Raw genomic sequence first — 20876 nt, 5'->3', positions numbered from 1 at the left:
TATAATTTAAAGATCCAATATGAATGTGTGCATGATAAAATGACCAGTGGGCAAGGTGACCATGCTGGTGTCCATGATTTATGAGTATCCTGTAGCTACAAACAGCAATGACAACTGCCTTTCACTCCTGTCTGGAGAATGGTTAGTTGTTTGAATGACTGAAGTGGTTGATTATCACCCAGGCTTCCGCAGATCAGAGATGCTGTGCAGGTGCTGAAGGACATTCTGCAGCAGCTGAGCACTCAGAAGAACTCTATTGAGGAGGACATCCACTCCTCCTTCAGTGAGCTGCACAAGACCCTGGATACACGTAAGAGTGTCCTGCTCATGGAGTTAGAGGTCACCTATGGATTAAAGCAGAAGGTGTGTGTGTGTGTGTGTATGTGTGTGTGTGTGAATGCATACACACGTTTTATTCATTCATCCAGAAGCACATTGTGTAGAACTTAGTGGAGTTTTTCAAGTGACAGGACAATGTATTTACAAGTAAATGATAATTTATGTTTATTTATTTCAGTTGTCCAGATGGACTGAAGCAGAAGGTTCATGTGTTTGTATGGTTTTAGGTACTACAGAAACAGTTAGACACTCTGCTTAGAGAGGAGGCTGATATCTGCAGTAACAGTAGTCAGACAGGAGAGGCGCTGGATGGAGCAAGTGATGCTGTTGTTCTGCAGACTCATAAAGACTTTGGAGAGAGACTGAGCGAGCTGGCCAGTCAGGGCCTTCCCCTCCAACCCGAGGAGAACGATCAGCTGGAGCTCATGATGGAAGTAGAAGGACTTCGCAAGTCCATCCACAACCTGGGTGCCATTATCACCACCAATGCAGTGGCCAGTCAGACTGAGGCTTCAGGAGATGGTCTCGAGCAATGCATTGTAGGTCAGCCGACCTCCGTCATCATAACAACCAGAGACAAGTCAGGGGGCCTGTGCAAGTCAGGCAATGCTGTCATCTCTGGAGAAGTCTTCACACCTGAAGGTAGTGTCATGGATGGAGAGATTTTGGACCATAAGAATGGCACCTACGAGTTCCACTACACATTATACAAGGAGGGGGACTTTAGTCTGGCGCTGAGACTCTATGATCAGCACATCAAGGGAAGCCCCTTCAGGCTGAAGGTCACCGGGTCTCCAGACGATTCTCCAACCACCACCTCTGGAGCCAATGCTGCTTCCACAGGCTCCAGTGATGGCGGTGCGAGGAGACGGAGTGCCAAGTCCCCCGGGAGCAGGAGTCGACAGAAAGGAGTGCGGAGAGGCGGGAGCTTGTTCAGCACACCCAAGAAGAAAGTAAATCCCATTGAAGATGATCTTATTTTCAGAATCGGTAAGCAGAATGATCAACAGATTTCACTCCTGTTCATACCACAGACACCACAGACATGCTGGCCAGTAACGACATATAGCAAGAAGCTCAAATCAGAGTTTCTATTAAATCAACAAAGGTTTATTTCTCAGTCTGTGCAGACCTGCACCTTGTGAGTCACTCTAGAGTTACAGAGCTGTAGTTCACAACAACCCTTTAAGAAGAATTTGGACAATAAGACCTTGTCCTTCTTTCCTTACAGCATGGTCTTCAGTCCAGTCTCTTATCTGTGATTTATTTATACCACAGGAACAAAAGGAAGAAATAAAGGTGAATTCACCAATCTACAGGGGGTAGCCGCCTCATCGGGCAGTATCCTGATTGCGGACAGTAATAATCAGTGTGTGCAGGTGATTAGAGCTCATTTTATTTCACTTTTATTGTATAAACTGGAACACTTTCTCTATAAAAGAATGTTTAATTGCTATGTGACCAAACATGAACATGTAGGTTAGTGTTTAAACATTCCACAAACATTTCTTCAGGTATTTTTGCTTGCGTTTGTAAAGATCCTCCTTTTGTAAGTGGGTGAAAAGGTCAGTATTCAACCTGCTGGACTTTGTGTCAGTCCCTAAGCCTCTTTGAGTATTTCTGAGTGAACTTCACAGCAGAATACTTCTTACATGCAGAGCTCCAACATAAAACACCTAAAGCTTTGCAGGACCGATATGAGGAACTGTATGACCATTACCAGCATCTTCCTCTGTAAAATCTAGCAGCTATAATAGGAGCTCAGGTCTAGAAATACTGAATAGAAAGAATAGACTGTAGATACATCCTATTTGTTTGCCCAGATCTTCTCCAACGAGGGCGAGTTTCAGAGCAGGTTTGGAGTTCGTGGTCGTTCTCCGGGGCAGCTGCAGAGGCCCACTGGTGTCGCTGTTCATCCAAACGGTGATATCATCATCGCTGATTATGATAACAAGTGGGTTAGCATCTTCTCCAGTGATGGCAAATACAAGGTGAGTGCTCTTCATGTCATAACTGTGCACTCTGAGAAAGTTGTTCCTAGTGCTAGTTCTGGAGAACCTGGAGTAAATTATGGAATAGTGGAATCACAGATAAGTCAGGAACACTAAACCAGGACAGAAGGTTCTCCAGGACCAGGGTTAGGAAACTCTACTCTATGAGGTAGCACTTGCTCAGTGGTGGCTGATGTTTGAAGAGAACTAGTTACTGAAAGACCTAAAGAGCAAGGAGTACTGGAATCTGTGGACAGGAAATGCAGAGCAAATTAACAAACATCTCTGTCATGAGAGGAGGCTCGTGAGGAACCAGAGCAGGACAGGACACTGCTTTTGAGTTACATGAGGGTTAAATGACCCACCAGTGAGTCCTGGGATTGAGTCCACATTCAGACCCTGGTCAGTACTCATGGGCCCTAACTGTATCAGACTTCCAGTTGATCCGAACTTAAATACCACATGGCTCATCTGCTGTTTACTGAGAAAAAAGGCGACCATTCTTCCACACTGTCTGTTTGATCGCTGTGTGAGCAGGATGAATTGTAAAGACTCAGTAATGGGAAAGATGGAATATCTGCTAGTCGATCTGTTCAGTTCTGTTGAATTTAAAGATGGAAGTACAAGATAATGACAGCAAAGACATTAACCGATGGATCTTTCTGTGTAGGCTAAGCTGGGGTCCGGTAGGCTGATGGGTCCAAAGGGAGTCTCTGTGGATCAGAACGGTCACGTTATCGTGGTGGACAACAAAGCCTGCATGGTGTTCATCTTCCAGCCCAGTGGGAAACTGGTAACCAAGTTTGGCAGCAGAGGAATCGGTGACAAACAGTTTGCAGGTAAAATAATTCACAGCACTCAGTATCACACACGGTGAAGTGTACGTGTTCTGATACCATCTACAGTCACCAGATGAGGGTGGGTTCCGTTGAGAGTCTGGTTCCTCCTGAGGGTTCTTCTGCATATCATCTCAGGGAGTTTATTCTCCATTAGGGATCTAAAGTTACACCTGGGTTTCCATAAAGCTACTTTTTGTTACAAGCAAATTCAAATCAAATTCAGTTGAACAGAATATATTTTGGTGTGTGAACTATTTACAGTACAGCTTCAGAGTTATTGGCACCTCTGGTCAAAGACTGGTCAGGGTGGTGGAGGATCTGGAGGTCAGGAGAACTAGGATACACCCTGCCTCCATGTGATGCCAGGACATCACCATGCACACACACATCTCCACACTCATTTACTCAAGTGACCGTCACCATGTCCCTCAGGGTGCCAATACTTCTGCAGCTGATTGTGAACTCTTTCTCTTTCCAGGACCCCATTTTGCTGCAGTCAACAATAATAATGAAATAATTGTCACTGACTTTCACAATCATTCAGTCAAGGTAAGTTATAAAAATTTAACTTTAATCATGTTTAAACTTTTATTAATACATTTAGAACAGCATTAATCTCTGAGAAACTGGAACTCTAACGATGATTTAGATCTTTTAGTTTTATTCCAGTTTCCAGGCAGCTTACTGACCAGATATTTCTAACTGTTTAACTTTAACTAGAACAAATATCTCATAGAACTATGAACAGGGCGGCGTGAGCAAGCAGAACCACTCTTACCAAACAGACACTGGTTAATTTCCTGTTTAATTTTTTTTATGAAGTGTTTTATTCCTCTCATTCCACAGTGTTTTGCCAGCATTAGCAAGGTTTGATTAATAATAAACAAACTTATTAAATTAAAAAAACATTTTTTATTATAATTTTTATGTTAATTATCCATTTATAGTCAGATTTAATGTTGTGTAACAAATGAAGCAAGCTGTTGTTTTTGTCGCTTACATTATAGCAGCTATAAACAGTGGTTTCCTCAGCAGCCAAGTTAATAGGAGAAAAAAAATCCACTGGTCCCATGCAGGTCATAATCCAGAGCTCTACAGCACCCTGAGATAATCAGCATTAATACCTGCCTTCACTTTTCCTCCAGTTTGGCTCTGTTCGTATTTCCAGGTGTTCAGTGCTGAAGGTGAGTTCCTGCTCAAGTTTGGCTCGAACGGTGAAGGGAACGGACAGTTCAACGCTCCCACAGGTGTTGCAGTGGACATTAACGGGAACATCATCGTAGCCGACTGGGGGAACAGCCGTATACAGGTATTTTTATCACGGAGACGTTCACGTCCGAGAGCTTACGACTCCCTGCTCCATGTGAGAATAACCTGTGCACTCATCCCCTCTGCTCCATCAGGTGTTTGATGGAAGCGGCTCTTTTCTGTCCTACATCAACACGGCAGCGGATCCTCTTTACGGGCCACAGGGTCTCGCCCTGACCTCTGATGGACACGTCGTTGTGGCCGACTCTGGGAATCACTGTTTTAAGGTGTACCGTTACCTTCAGTGATTCACTACTTCAGAGATCTGTACCTCCATCTTGCACTTCTACTGCAGATCCATCACGCTAATGCTCCTGTGCTAACTGCCTCCTTCCTGCAGGACGGATCCCCATTAATTATGGTCAGTGAGATCAGACGGATATTTGGGAGGCTTGTACAGTTAAAGTGTGGTCACTTTCAGCTTCCAGGTTCTGTTCAGTTCAGTACACGTCTGCGTTTGGTTTCATTTCTCATCTTGTACAAATGTTTAGATTTTAGGTGAACTGGGAGGAGTCTAATCTCTCACCAACCTTTTACTCAGTGCTGCAAAAATACACACATTTAAACTTATAGAAATATTTCAGCATTATTTTATTAACTTAATAATTATAATACAAACAAATCATCATCATCATATAGCAAGCTAGCAATCATCTACTTTACTGCAGAATTATTTCATCTCTTCTTGGTTTAATATTCCTGCTTTTACACGACTTCCTGTTGATCCAGATTTAAACACCACGTGGCTGTTTACTGAGAAAAAAGGTGAGTGTTCTTCCACAGTGTGTGTTTGAGCGCTAACCCTTAGCCGCGTCCACTCTGGTTAAAGTGTAGAGGTTTACATGGCCGGAGCTTTATTGTGACCACGCCTTGATTTAGCAGCTGCTCAGATATCTGCTGGTAGAGCGTTTGAGATCGGATGTGCATGCGTTTGGAATCAAATCCGTTTCCTCGATCTTCACTGCTAACTCCGAGTTCTGCTTGGTGCATGTGAGCGACATTACACAGAACTTCAGTAACTTCCATCTCTGGTCCATCTGACTCAATTTAATGACACTATTTAAAGTTTCACTGCAAACAAACTTCACCTGTTTAATTCAAGCTGCACGTTAAAGCCTTTCCTTGATGCACTTAGTAAATAAAACCCAAACTAATAGAGGAAACAGTGATCGTCTTTAGTACATGGACTCGTGTAGGAGCTCTGAGTGTCCGGTCCATCCACATCATCACGCTCCTCTCGTCTCCTTTAGGACTTCACTAGCAAAAAGCAGGCCTCTATTTTTATTTTCAAATATTTAAGAGGAAAAAAATCTCTATATTTATGTATTTATCTTGACTAATGTTTCAGAAAGGTGGGAAAGTGGTGAGTTTTTGTAGTTTGTTGCAGGATTAATAGTTTCCAGCGCCAGGTTACTTCACTCCTCATACGTTTCTATAGCAACAGGAGTAAATCATCACTTTATCCTAAACTGTGTTCCACATTTCTGCTTCCAGGTGAAAATCCTGCCTTTCTTTCTGTTCTGCTTGTTGGAATGTTTGCTGTTGTACAGTTTCATTTGTACTGATGAAAAAAAAAAAAAAATTGATCTAGGAATGTTATCTTTAATGGATTATTAAAATTCCACTTGAATGTTCTTGTGTTCTGTATTTAAAAAAATAAATAAATAAAAAAAGCTTTAACATTATTTTCATTAGAAATGCCATAAAGCAAATGAATTTTCTTTCCCTTTTAACGCTGGGTGGAGGTTCGCTTCTTTACAGTTTAAAGCTTTAATTTTTAATGTTGGTGTCAAAATGTCCAGAAGTCATGATGCTAAAGAACATTAAAAGATTCCAATTAACTGCAGAAACGTTTCTGAATCTTTTCTCAGAAAACTCTTTTTTTTCTCACTTTTACCCTCAGTGTTTTTACTTTTCATCTAAAAGTGAACAATTCACAAGAACTAGAAAAAACAATCAGTAGAAATGATTATAAAACATTAATACTGTAAATAATCATCAGCCAAACAATCCCTTTAAACACACTGCCTTCAGAAGGAGAGAAAAACACCAGAATATTAGCAGAGAAATAAAAACATCAGGATTTATACATTTTTATTAACATCTGAATGTTAAATGCAATTTCTCTTAAATATTCTAGAATTATTCATCTAAATAAAAGAAATAAAGAGAATAATTCAGTTCAGCCATAGCTCTAATCAGTGTTTTTAAATAAAGTTATAACGCACTCCCACGCTGGATGTTACGCCATGACGCCATGTTCACTTCACTCATTCAGTTTTTATTAAAACAGTTCAAATTCTAATGAAATGATAAGAACATGATAATAATGATCGATCATGACTCTCTGAGCTCTCTGGATGGGAGGGGCAGACTCTCTCTCCTCCTGTCAATCACACACACTAGCCAGTTGTCTGTCAGCTCAGCGACGTTAGCACAGGGCACCTAGCACTTCCTGAGGAGAGTTAGCAGGTCAAATCATTTTAATAAAAAAAAAAAAAAGTAGTTGTGAAAATATTCAAGAGAAATCTACTGACAGAAAGATCAGGAATTTTCAGGAATGAAGTAAGACAGATTTCTGAGAAATAACAACAAAACACACACACACACACACTGTAGGCCAGTTCACACACACACACACACACACAGGTTATAGTACTGAAACACATGCAGCAGGAATGAACACACACACACACACACACACACACACACTGTAGGCCAGTTCACACACACACACAGGTTATAGTACTGAAACACACACAGCAGGAATGAACACACACACACACACACACACACTGTAGGCCAGTTCACACACACACACAGGTTATAGTACTGAAACACACACAGCAGGAATGAACACACACACACACACACACTGTAGGCCAGTTCACACACACACACACACACACACAGGTTATAGTACTGAAACACACGCAGCAGGAATGAACACACACACACACACACACACACACACACTGTAGGCCAGTTCACACACACACACAGGTTATAGTACTGAAACACACACAGCAGGAATGAACACACACACACACACACACACACACACACACTGTAGGCCAGTTCACACACACACACACAGGTTATAGTACTGAAACACACACAGCAGGAATGAACACACAGACACACACACACACACACACACACACACACACACACTGTAGGCCAGTTCACACACACACACACAGGTTATAGTACTGAAACACACACAGCAGGAATGAACACACACACACACACACACTGTAGGCCAGTTCACACACACACACAGGTTATAGTACTGAAACACACACAGCAGGAATGAACACACACACACACACTGTAGGCCAGTTCACACACACACACACACACACAGGTTATAGTACTGAAACACACACAGCAGGAATGAACACACACACACACACACACACACACTGTAGGCCAGTTCACACACACACAGCTGAAATAAACACTGTTTCTTCTGTGTCTCTGTAGAAAGAGTGATAGAGTAAACTGAGTGATAGAGTGTGTAATGAAGTATTATGTCATTAGGGAGTTTGACCACTAGAGGGCGTTCTAATGTAACAGAGAGCTTACCATGCAGAGTTCAGAAGAAGAGTGTTGTGCTAGCCGGGTCCAGCTCGTGTTGTAGTGAACGGCATCTGTAAAATAAAGAGACTTAAATTGCATCCCTCTGCTTCCGTATTCTGCTGCCTCACTGAATATTACATAATTGGTGACAAGGAGTTAAGGAGTCATGTGTCGGAGGAAATCATTGATGAGTCACTGAGATAATCGAGTGCTGGATGAATACTGGTGTAGAAGTGTAAACGGACTGCCCCCAAGGACTGACTAGCTGGTGGGGATGGTGAATCCGTTTGATAGTGCATCACAGTTATGGGATGAATATAACGAAATGCTCAAGTATTTTTCCAAGCTAATTGAATTGAGGGAGCTGATAAAAAGAAAGCGTTGCTGTTAAGTGGATTTGGGTCATCCAAATATAGTTTATTATGAAGCTTGCTCTGCCCTGCAAAGCCAGGAGAAAAAACCTATGATGAGCTGGTCACTGTTCTAAAGACTCGTTACAATACTAAACCAAGTGAAATCGTGCAAAGGTTTAAGTTTTACTCACATACACTGAACGATGGCAAGACACTTCCACAAATGCTGCAGGACAGATTCGTCTGTGGAATGAATGACGACTGAATGCAGAGACGACTGCTATCAGAAGTGGAGTTAGCATTTGAGAAGGCACATACAATCTGCGAAGCAATGGAGCTTGCAAACAAGAACATGAAGATTTGCAAGGATTGTTAATGGAGGAGACAGGACAAACTATGAAGTTAGTTAAATGACCAACAGCAGTGCGTATGGTATACTCAGCTGAGAAAAAGGGATGACAAAACGACCCAGTGTGTTACAGATGCAGGACAACATGCACCAGGGGAATGTAAGTTTCTGAATGAGCTCTGCCATTAATGTGGAAAGCGTGGACACATGAAACGAGTGTGCAGGGCAGGTTTTTGCCAGGGTGGCAAAAGACTCCATTCAAAGTACAAAAAGGAGAGAAAAAAGAGAAAGGTAGGAGGATTTATCTCATTAGAGAGAAGGAAGATAATGAGAGGGAGGACATCAGTGATATAATACAATATACAGCGTATCCCAAGTCCAGCCAAAGGTGGCCCCTATTACACAGAGAGTGAGTGTAAATGGCATTGAAGTGGATTTTGATATCGACACAGGTTGTGGAGTGACAGTTATAAGCAGTGAGCAATATTCTAAGTTGTGGAAGAAAGCAGACATGCCAGAATGGAGACCCTGCAGTTTGAATCTAAAGACCTATACAGGGGAAAAGATGGAAGTGCTGGGTCAAGCCACAGTAACAGTGGAAATCCAAAATGTAAGGAAAGAAATTACAATAGTTGTGGTAGATGGAGAGGGGCCTAACTTGTTGGGGCGAGGCTGGCTGAGAGACTTCGGGCTGTTGCCACAGCTGGTAAATCAAGTAACAGCAGTGCCAACATGGAAGTTAGTAAATGTGCTAGACAGACACGCAGAGGTGTTTAAAGAAGAGCTGGGGCAGCTGAAAGGCACCACAGCTAAAATTCATGTCATCCCTGAAGCCCAACCATGATTCTATAAGCCCAGACAAATTCCATTTGCTATCAAGCCCTTGGTGGAGCCTGAGCTCCAGAGATTGGTTGAGGAGAAAATCATTGAACCAGTGCAGTTTGCAGAGTGGGCAGCTCCCATAGTTCCTGTTAAGAAACCAGTTGGCTCTATTCGGATTTGTGAAGATTAGAAACTCACAGTAAAGAGAGCACCCAGTGTGGAACAGCATCCCATTCCAAAAGTGGAAGATTTGTTTGCACAGTTAGCTGGAGGCCAGACATTTTCCAAACTAGACATGAGCCATGTGTATCAGCAAATTATGCTGGATGAAAGTGCCAAGAAATATGTCACTGTTAACACACAGAAGGGGCTGTACACATACTGTAGACTCCCTTTTGGGGTGGCATCAAGTCTAGCCATTTTCCAACACACTGTGGAGGGAATTCTCCAAAATATGAGGTACATTGTGGTATACCTGGATGACAGTCACCGGGGCAAAGGATGAGGAGCATCTGAGGAATCTGGAGGAGGTTCTGAGGAGACTAAAAACAAGACTAAGACTAAAAAGGAGCAAATGTGAGTTCCTGGGAGAGGGAGTGATATTCCTGGGCCACTGAATCAGTGCTGCAGGCATGCATCCAGTGGCAGAAAAGGTGCAAGCGATTCAAGAAGCACTGTGGACAGACTAGGCAGGAATTTATGATAATTGTTCAACAAGCCTAGATAAGCCTTCAGTTCAGTCACCGTCAGAGGAGTCTGAACTGTTGTTGAACTGTTGTTGAACAATTATCATAAGTTTCTGCCCAGTCTGTCCACAGTGCTGGTGCCCTTACACAGGTTGTTGAAGAAGGAAACAAAGTGGATGTGGGGCCGTGAGCAGGAAGAAGCCTTTGTAAAGTCAAAAGAACTCAAGTCATCTGCTATATTAGTGCACTGTGATCCTACCAAACCTCTTATCTTGGCTTGTATCTTGGCTGTTCTGTCTCACAGGATGGAAGATGGGACAGACAGACCGATAGTATTTGTATCACAAATGTTAAATGCAGCAGAGAAGAATTACTCTCAACTGGATAAGGAGGGTCTGGCTGTCTGGCTGTAAAGAAATTCCACACGTATGTGTATGGCAGACCATTTACCATTGTGACCAATCACAAGTCCCTGATTGCACTGTTCAGTGAACTCAGAGAAGTGCCACAGATGATGGATCCAGCCTTTGAAGAATACCTTAAAAAACAGGAAGAACTGACTGTCCAATGAGGCTGTGGGGTGCACGCGTGGTGACTTCTTCCCAAGGCTGGGCAGCCATACTCAAACAGTCACACAGTGGCCATCCAGGCATAACCAGAATGAAGGGGTTGGCACAGAGCTATGTGTGGTGGCCCCAGATGGATGCTGCTGTGGAAGGACTGGTAAAAACGTGTGTCAGATGTCAGAAGAGCAGGAATACCCCCCCTTGTGAACCCTTACACCCATGGGAAATTCCAAAGCTGCCATGGAGAAGGATCCATATTGATTATGCAGGTCCATGGGAAGGAAAAATGTTCCTGATCCTGGGGGATGCATTCTCTAAATGGATAGAGCCGTTCCCTTTGAATAATGCCACATCTGCTGTTAGTAAGGGGTTTTAAGAATTCATGAGCCGGCATCAAGCACATAACCATGGCACCATACCATGCAGCTTCTAATGGACTGGCTGAAAGAGCTGTGTAATCGTTTAAAAGTCTGATGAAAAAGAGCACAGGAGATTCCAATGAGGTCAGGCTAGCAAGATCGTCGTTCAGTTATTGAATTAAACAACAGTCGACTACCGGAAAATCACCTGCAGAGCTGTTGTGTGATCGCAAACTGAGGTCTACCCTGGATCTCATTCACCCTGACTTCAAAAGTCAAGTGCAAGACAAGCAGTTGAAGCAGAAGTGGTATTACGACAAGCGTGCCAAAGAGAGGCATTTGAGTGTTGGTGAAAATGTGTATATCAAGAACTTCAGTTCAGGACCTACCTGGATTCCAGGAACAGTGCAGAAAAGGATGGGCCCTGTGTCATATACCGTGGCCAGGTAGTGTGCCGACACATTGATCAGGTGAGGACCAGACAGGTGGTATTGCTGGCTGGAACAGCTGTGGTGTTGGAGACTTCCTTGCAAGAGGTGGAGAAGTTGCCATTACCTGAATCAGTTAGCCCTGCACCATCAAGGGACAGTGTTGGACAGAAGTGGAACTACAACACTGTAGTTCTGACAGAGGTCACTGTGTCAGAGACTTTGAAGGAAGAGGAGCAGCCTGAAGTCAGAAGGTTTACAAGGACAAGGAAGTTGCCCAGTTACTTGAAAGGTTTTGCTTAAAGTAGTGGTGAGTTCCCCAGCCACAGGGCAAGAATGCGTCCTGGAACTCACTGGGATGGAGGTAGTCTACAGTCCCTAGCTTAGGCTAAGTGATAAAGTTGAAAATAATGTTGTAAAAAAATAATGAAAAGGTTATAATGTTGGCATAATGATGTTGATATATTTGACTAAGTTGTGAGGGACTAGTGTTATCAGGGGTAAGTGGATATAGTGAAGTATTATGTCATTAGGGAGTGTGACCACTAGAGGGCATTCTAATGTAACAGAGAGCTTACCACGCAGAGTTCAGAAGAAGAGTAAAGTGTTGTTGTGCTAGCTGGGTCCAGCTTGTGTTGTAGTGCATCTGTAAAATAAAAAGACGTCAATTGCGTCCCTCTGCCTCAGTATTCTGCTGCCTCACTGAATATTAGAGTGGTAGAGTGATAGAATAGACTGAATAATAGAGTGATAAAGTAGACTGTAGGCCAGTTCACACACACAGGTTATAGTACTAACACACACACACACACACACAGGTTATATTACTGACACACACACACACACACAGGTTATATTACTGACACACACACACACACAGGTTATATTACTGAAACACACACACACACAGGTTATATTACTGAAACACACACACATAGGTTATATTACTGAAACACACACACACACACACACACAGGTTATATTACTGAAACACACACACACACAGGTTATATTACTGACACACACACACACACAGGTTAAATTACTGAAACACACACACACACACACAGGTTATATTACTGAAACACACACACACACACAGGTTATATTACTGACACACACACACACAGGTTATATTACTGAAACACACACACACAGGTTATATTACTGAAACACACACACACAGGTTATATTACTGAAACACACACACACACAGGTTATATTACTGACACACACACACACAGGTTATATTACTGAAACACACACACACACACACACACAGGTTATATTACTGAAACACACACACACACACAGGTTATATTACTGACACACACACACACAGGTTATATTACTGAAACACACACACACACAGGTTATATTACTGACACACACACACACACAGGTTATATTACTGAAACACACACACACACACAGGTTATATTACTGACACACACACACACAGGTTATATTACTGAAAAACACACACACACACACAGGTTATATTACTGAAACACACACACACACACGTTATATTACTGAAACACACACAAACACACAGGTTATATTACTGAAACACACACACACAGGTTATGTTACTGAAACACACACACACACAGGTTATATTACTGAAACACACACATACAGGTTATATTACTGACACACACACACACACAGGTTATATTACTGAAACACACACACACACAGGTTATATTACTGACACACACACACACAGGTTATATTACTGAAACACACACACACAGGTTATATTACTGACACACACACACACAGGTTATATTACTGACACACACACACACACAGGTTATATTACTGAAACACACACACACAGGTTATATTACTGACACACACACACACAGGTTATATTACTGAAACACACACACACAGGTTATATTACTGACACACACACACACAGGTTATATTACTGACACACACACACACAGGTTATATTACTGAAACACACACACACAGGTTATATTACTGACACACACACACACAGGTTATATTACTGAAACACACACACACAGGTTATATTACTGACACACACACACACAGGTTATATTACTGAAACACACACACACACAGGTTATATTACTGACACACACACACACACAGGTTATATTACAGACACACACACACACACAGGTTATATTACTGAAACACACACACACAGGTTATATTACTGACACACACACACACACAGGTTATATTACTGAAACACACACACACACAGGTTATATTACTGACACACACACACACAGGTTATATTACTGACACACACACACACAGGTTATATTACTGACACACACACACACAGGTTATATTACTGACACACACACACACACAGGTTATATTACTGACACACACACACACATAGGTTATATTACTGAAACACACACACACACACACAGGTTATATTACTGAAACACACACAAACACACAGGTTATATTACTGAAACACACACACACAGGTTATATTACTGAAACACACACACAAACACACAGGTTATATTACTGAAACACACACAAACACACAGGTTATATTACTGAAACACACACACACAGGTTATATTACTGAAACACACACACACAGGTTATATTACTGAAACACACACACACACAGGTTATATTACTGAAAAACACACACACACACACACACAGGTTATATTACTGAAACACACACACACACAGGTTATATTACTGAAACACACACACACACAGGTTATATTACTGAAAAACACACACACACACACACACAGGTTATATTACTGAAAAACACACACACACACACAGGTTATATTACTGACACACACACACACAGGTTATATTACTGAAACACACACACACAGGTTATATTACTGACACACACACACATAGGTTATATTACTGAAACACACACACACACAGGTTATATTACTGACACACACACACATAGGTTATATTACTGAAACACACACACACACAGGTTATATTACTGAAAAACACACACACACACACACACAGGTTATATTACTGAAACACACACACACAGGTTATATTACTGACACACACACACACAGGTTATATTACTGAAACACACACACACAGGTTATATTACTGACACACACACACACACAGGTTATATTACTGACACACACACACACAGGTTATATTACTGAAAAACACACACACACACACACACAGGTTATATTACTGAAACACACACACACAGGTTATATTACTGACACACACACACACACAGGTTATATTACTGAAACACACACACACAGGTTATATTACTGACACACACACACACACAGGTTATATTACTGACACACACACACACACAGGTTATATTACTGAAACACACACACACACAGGTTATATTACTGAAACACACACACACACAGGTTATATTACTGACACACACACACACACAGGTTATATTACTGACACACACACACACAGGTTATATTACTGAAACACACACACACACACACAGGTTATATTACTGACACACACACACACACAGGTTATATTACTGAAACACACACACACACACAGGTTATATTACTGACACACACACACACAGGTTATATTACTGACACACACACACACACAGGTTATATTACTGACACACACACACACAGGTTATATTACTGAAACACACACATACACAGGTTATATTACTGACACACACACACACACAGGTTATATTACTGACACACAAACACACAGGTTATATTACTGAAACACACACACACAGGTTATATTACTGAAACACACACACACACAGGTTATATTACTGAAACACACACACACACACAGGTTATATTACTGACACACACACACACAGGTTATATTACTGACACACACACACACAGGTTATATTACTGACACACACACACACACACAGGTTATATTACTGACACACACACACAGGTTATATTACTGACACACACACACAGGTTATATTACTGACACACACACACACACAGGTTATATTACTGAAACACACACACACAGGTTATATTACTGAAACACACACACACAGGTTATATTACTGACACACACACACACAGGTTATATTACTGAAACACACACAAACACACAGGTTATATTACTGACACACACACACACAGGTTATATTACTGAAACACACACACACAGGTTATATTACTGAAACACACACACACACACAGGTTATATTACTGACACACACACACAGGTTATATTACTGACACACACACACACAGGTTATATTACTGACACACACACACACAGGTTATATTACTGAAACACACACACACACACAGGTTATATTACTGAAACACACACACACAGGTTATATTACTGAAACACACACACACAGGTTATATTACTGAAACACACACACACACACAGGTTATATTACTGACACACACACACAGGTTATATTACTGAAACACACACACACACAGGTTATATTACTGACACACACACACACACACAGGTTATATTACTGACACACACACACAGGTTATATTACTGACACACACACACACACACAGGTTATATTACTGAAACACACACACAGGTTATATTACTGACACACACACACACAGGTTATATTACTGACACACACACACACAGGTTATATTACTGAAACACACACACACAGGTTATATTACTGAAACACACACACACAGGTTATATTACTGAAACACACACACACAGGTTATATTACTGAAACACACACACACACACAGGTTATATTACTGAAAAACACACACACACACACACACAGGTTATATTACTGAAACACACACACACAGGTTATATTACTGACACACACACACACACAGGTTATATTACTGAAACACACACACACAGGTTATATTACTGAAACACACACACAGGTTATATTACTGAAAAACACACACACACACACACATAGGTTATATTACTGAAACACACACACACAGGTTATATTACTGACACACACACACACAGGTTATATTACTGAAACACACACACACAGGTTATATTACTGACACACACACACACACAGGTTATATTACTGAAACACACACACACAGGTTATATTACTGAAACACACACACACAGGTTATATTACTGAAAAACACACACACACACACACACAGGTTATATTACTGAAACACACACACACAGGTTATATTACTGAAACACACACACACAGGTTATATTACTGAAACACACACACACAGGTTATATTACTGAAACACACACACACACACAGGTTATATTACTGAAACACACACACACAGGTTATATTACTGACACACACACACACAGGTTATATTACTGAAACACACACAAACACACAGGTTATATTACTGAAACACACACACACACAGGTTATATTACTGAAACACACACACACACACAGGTTATATTACTGACACACACACACACACAGGTTATATTACTGACACACACACACACAGGTTATATTACTGACACACACACACACACAGGTTATATTACTGACACACACACACACACAGGTTATATTACTGACACACACACACAGGTTATATTACTGAAACACACACACACACACAGGTTATATTACTGACACACACACACACAGGTTATATTACTGACACACACACACACACAGGTTATATTACTGACACACACACACACACAGGTTATATTACTGACACACACACACACAGGTTATATTACTGAAACACACACACACACACAGGTTATATTACTGAAACACACACACACACACAGGTTATATTACTGACACACACACACACACAGGTTATATTACTGACACACACACACACAGGTTATATTACTGAAACACACACACACACACAGGTTATATTACTGACACACACACACACAGGTTATATTACTGACACACACACACACAGGTTATATTACTGAAACACACACACACAGGTTATATTACTGACACACACACACACAGGTTATATTACTGACACACACACACACAGGTTATATTACTGAAACACACACACACAGGTTATATTACTGAAACACACACACACACACAGGTTATATTACTGAAACACACACACACAGGTTATATTACTGACACACACACACACACAGGTTATATTACTGAAACACACACACACACACAGGTTATATTACTGAAACACACACACACACAGGTTATATTACTGAAACACACACACACACACAGGTTATATTACTGACACACACACACACACAGGTTATATTACTGAAACACACACACACAGGTTATATTACTGAAACACACACACACACACAGGTTATATTACTGACACACACACACACACAGGTTATATTACTGAAACACACACACACACACAGGTTATATTACTGAAACACACACACACACAGGTTATATTACTGACACACACACACACACAGGTTATATTACTGAAACACACACACACACACAGGTTATATTACTGACACACACACACACACAGGTTATATTACTGACACACACACACACACAGGTTATATTACTGACACACACACACACAGGTTATATTACTGACACACACACACACACAGGTTATATTACTGAAACACACACACACACACAGGTTATATTACTGAAACACACACACACAGGTTATATTACTGACACACACACACACACAGGTTATATTACTGAAACACACACACACACAGGTTATATTACTGACACACACACACACACAGGTTATATTACTGACACACACACACACAGGTTATATTACTGAAACACACACACACACACAGGTTATATTACTGACACACACACACACAGGTTATATTACTGACACACACACACACACAGGTTATATTACTGACACACACACACACAGGTTATATTACTGACACACACACACACACAGGTTATATTACTGACACACACACACACAGGTTATATTACTGAAACACACACACACAGGTTATATTACTGAAACACACACACACAGGTTATATTACTGAAACACACACACACACACAGGTTATATTACTGACACACACACACACACAGGTTATATTACTGAAACACACACACACACACACAGGTTATATTACTGAAACACACACACACACACAGGTTATATTACTGAAACACACACACACACACAGGTTATATTACTGAAACACACACACACACACAGGTTATATTACTGACACACACACACACACAGGTTATATTACTGACACACACACACACACAGGTTATATTACTGAAACACACACACACACACAGGTTATATTACTGAAACACACACACACACACAGGTTATATTACTGAAACACACACACACACAGGTTATATTACTGACACACACACACACACAGGTTATATTACTGAAACACACACACACACACAGGTTATATTACTGAAACACACACAAACACACAGGTTATATTACTGAAACACACACACACAGGTTATATTACTGACACACACACACAGGTTATATTACTGACACACACACATACACAGGTTATATTACTGAAACACACACACACACACACAGGTTATATTACTGACACACACACAGGTTATATTACTGACACACACACACACAGGTTATATTACTGAAACACACACACACACACAGGTTATATTACTGAAACACACACACACAGGTTATATTACTGAAACACACACACACACACACACAGGTTATATTACTGAAACACACACACACACACAGGTTATATTACTGAAACACACACACACACACAGGTTATATTACTGAAACACACACACACAGGTTATATTACTGAAACACACACACACACACAGGTTATATTACTGAAACACACACACACACACACAGGTTATATTACTGACACACACACACACACAGGTTATATTACTGAAACACACACACACACAGGTTATATTACTGAAACACACACACACACACAGGTTATATTACTGAAACACACACACACACACAGGTTATATTACTGACACACACACACACACAGGTTATATTACTGAAACACACACACACACACACAGGTTATATTACTGAAACACACACACACAGGTTATATTACTGACACACACACACACACAGGTTATATTACTGACACACACACACACACACAGGTTATATTACTGACACACACACACACACACACAGGTTATATTACTGAAACACACACACACAGGTTATATTACTGACACACACACACACACAGGTTATATTACTGAAACACACACACACACAGGTTATATTACTGACACACACACACACAGGTTATATTACTGACACACACACACACAGGTTATATTACTGAAACACACACACACACAGGTTATATTACTGACACACACACACACAGGTTATATTACTGACACACACACACACAGGTTATATTACTGACACACACACACACAGGTTATATTACTGACACACACACACACAGGTTATATTACTGAAACACACACACACACACAGGTTATATTACTGACACACACACACACAGGTTATATTACTGAAACACACACACAGGTTATATTACTGAAACACACACACAGGTTATATTACTGAAACACACAAACACACACAGGTTATATTACTGACACACACACACACACAGGTTATATTACTGAAACACACACACACACACACAGGTTATATTACTGAAACACACACACAGGTTATATTACTGAAACACACAAACACACACAGGTTATATTACTGACACACACACACACACAGGTTATATTACTGACACACACACACAGGTTATATTACTGAAACACACACACACACACAGGTTATATTACTGACACACACACACACACAGGTTATATTACTGAAACACACACACAGGTTATATTACTGAAACACACAAACACACACAGGTTATATTACTGACACACACACACACACAGGTTATATTACTGAAACACACACACACAGGTTATATTACTGAAACACACACACACAGGTTATATTACTGACACACACACACACACAGGTTATATTACTGAAACACACACACACACACAGGTTATATTACTGACACACACACACACAGGTTATATTACTGAAACACACACACACACACAGGTTATATTACTGAAACACACACACAGGTTATATTACTGAAACACACACACACACACAGGTTATATTACTGACACACACACACAGGTTATATTACTGACACACACACACACACACACACACAGGTTATATTACTGACACACACACACAGGTTATATTACTGACACACAC

General features: G+C 40.8%; 1 protein-coding gene and 1 long non-coding RNA gene across 2 annotated transcripts in view; one reads left to right on the top strand and one right to left on the bottom strand.

Moving 5' to 3' along the window:
- Positions 1-5793, top strand: part of trim2b (tripartite motif containing 2b) — an 11421-nt gene extending 5628 nt beyond the window's left edge. Inside the window, exons 5-12 of the mRNA XM_058381227.1 lie at positions 183-363; positions 567-1329; positions 1618-1718; positions 2163-2330; positions 3001-3169; positions 3648-3718; positions 4338-4478; positions 4573-5793. Of these exons, the coding sequence (XP_058237210.1) occupies positions 183-363; positions 567-1329; positions 1618-1718; positions 2163-2330; positions 3001-3169; positions 3648-3718; positions 4338-4478; positions 4573-4725 (1747 nt within the window). The 3' untranslated portion in view covers positions 4726-5793. The remainder of the gene's footprint in view (positions 1-182; positions 364-566; positions 1330-1617; positions 1719-2162; positions 2331-3000; positions 3170-3647; positions 3719-4337; positions 4479-4572) is intronic.
- An 873-nt stretch (positions 5794-6666) lies between these two features.
- LOC131346581 (uncharacterized) overlaps positions 6667-20876 on the bottom strand; it is a 39387-nt gene continuing 25177 nt past the window's right edge. Inside the window, exons 4-6 of the long non-coding RNA XR_009203644.1 lie at positions 12201-12268; positions 8066-8130; positions 6667-6932 (exon numbers count right to left, since the gene is read on the bottom strand). This is a non-coding gene — a long non-coding RNA (uncharacterized LOC131346581). The remainder of the gene's footprint in view (positions 6933-8065; positions 8131-12200; positions 12269-20876) is intronic.

The sequence above is a fragment of the Hemibagrus wyckioides genome, linkage group LG26 (genome assembly GCF_019097595.1).
Source record: "Hemibagrus wyckioides isolate EC202008001 linkage group LG26, SWU_Hwy_1.0, whole genome shotgun sequence".
NCBI classification, from domain to species: domain Eukaryota; kingdom Metazoa; phylum Chordata; class Actinopteri; order Siluriformes; family Bagridae; genus Hemibagrus; species Hemibagrus wyckioides.
Note: the sequence above shows the minus strand (reverse complement) of the source record. Positions and strands in the feature narration are given on the sequence as shown.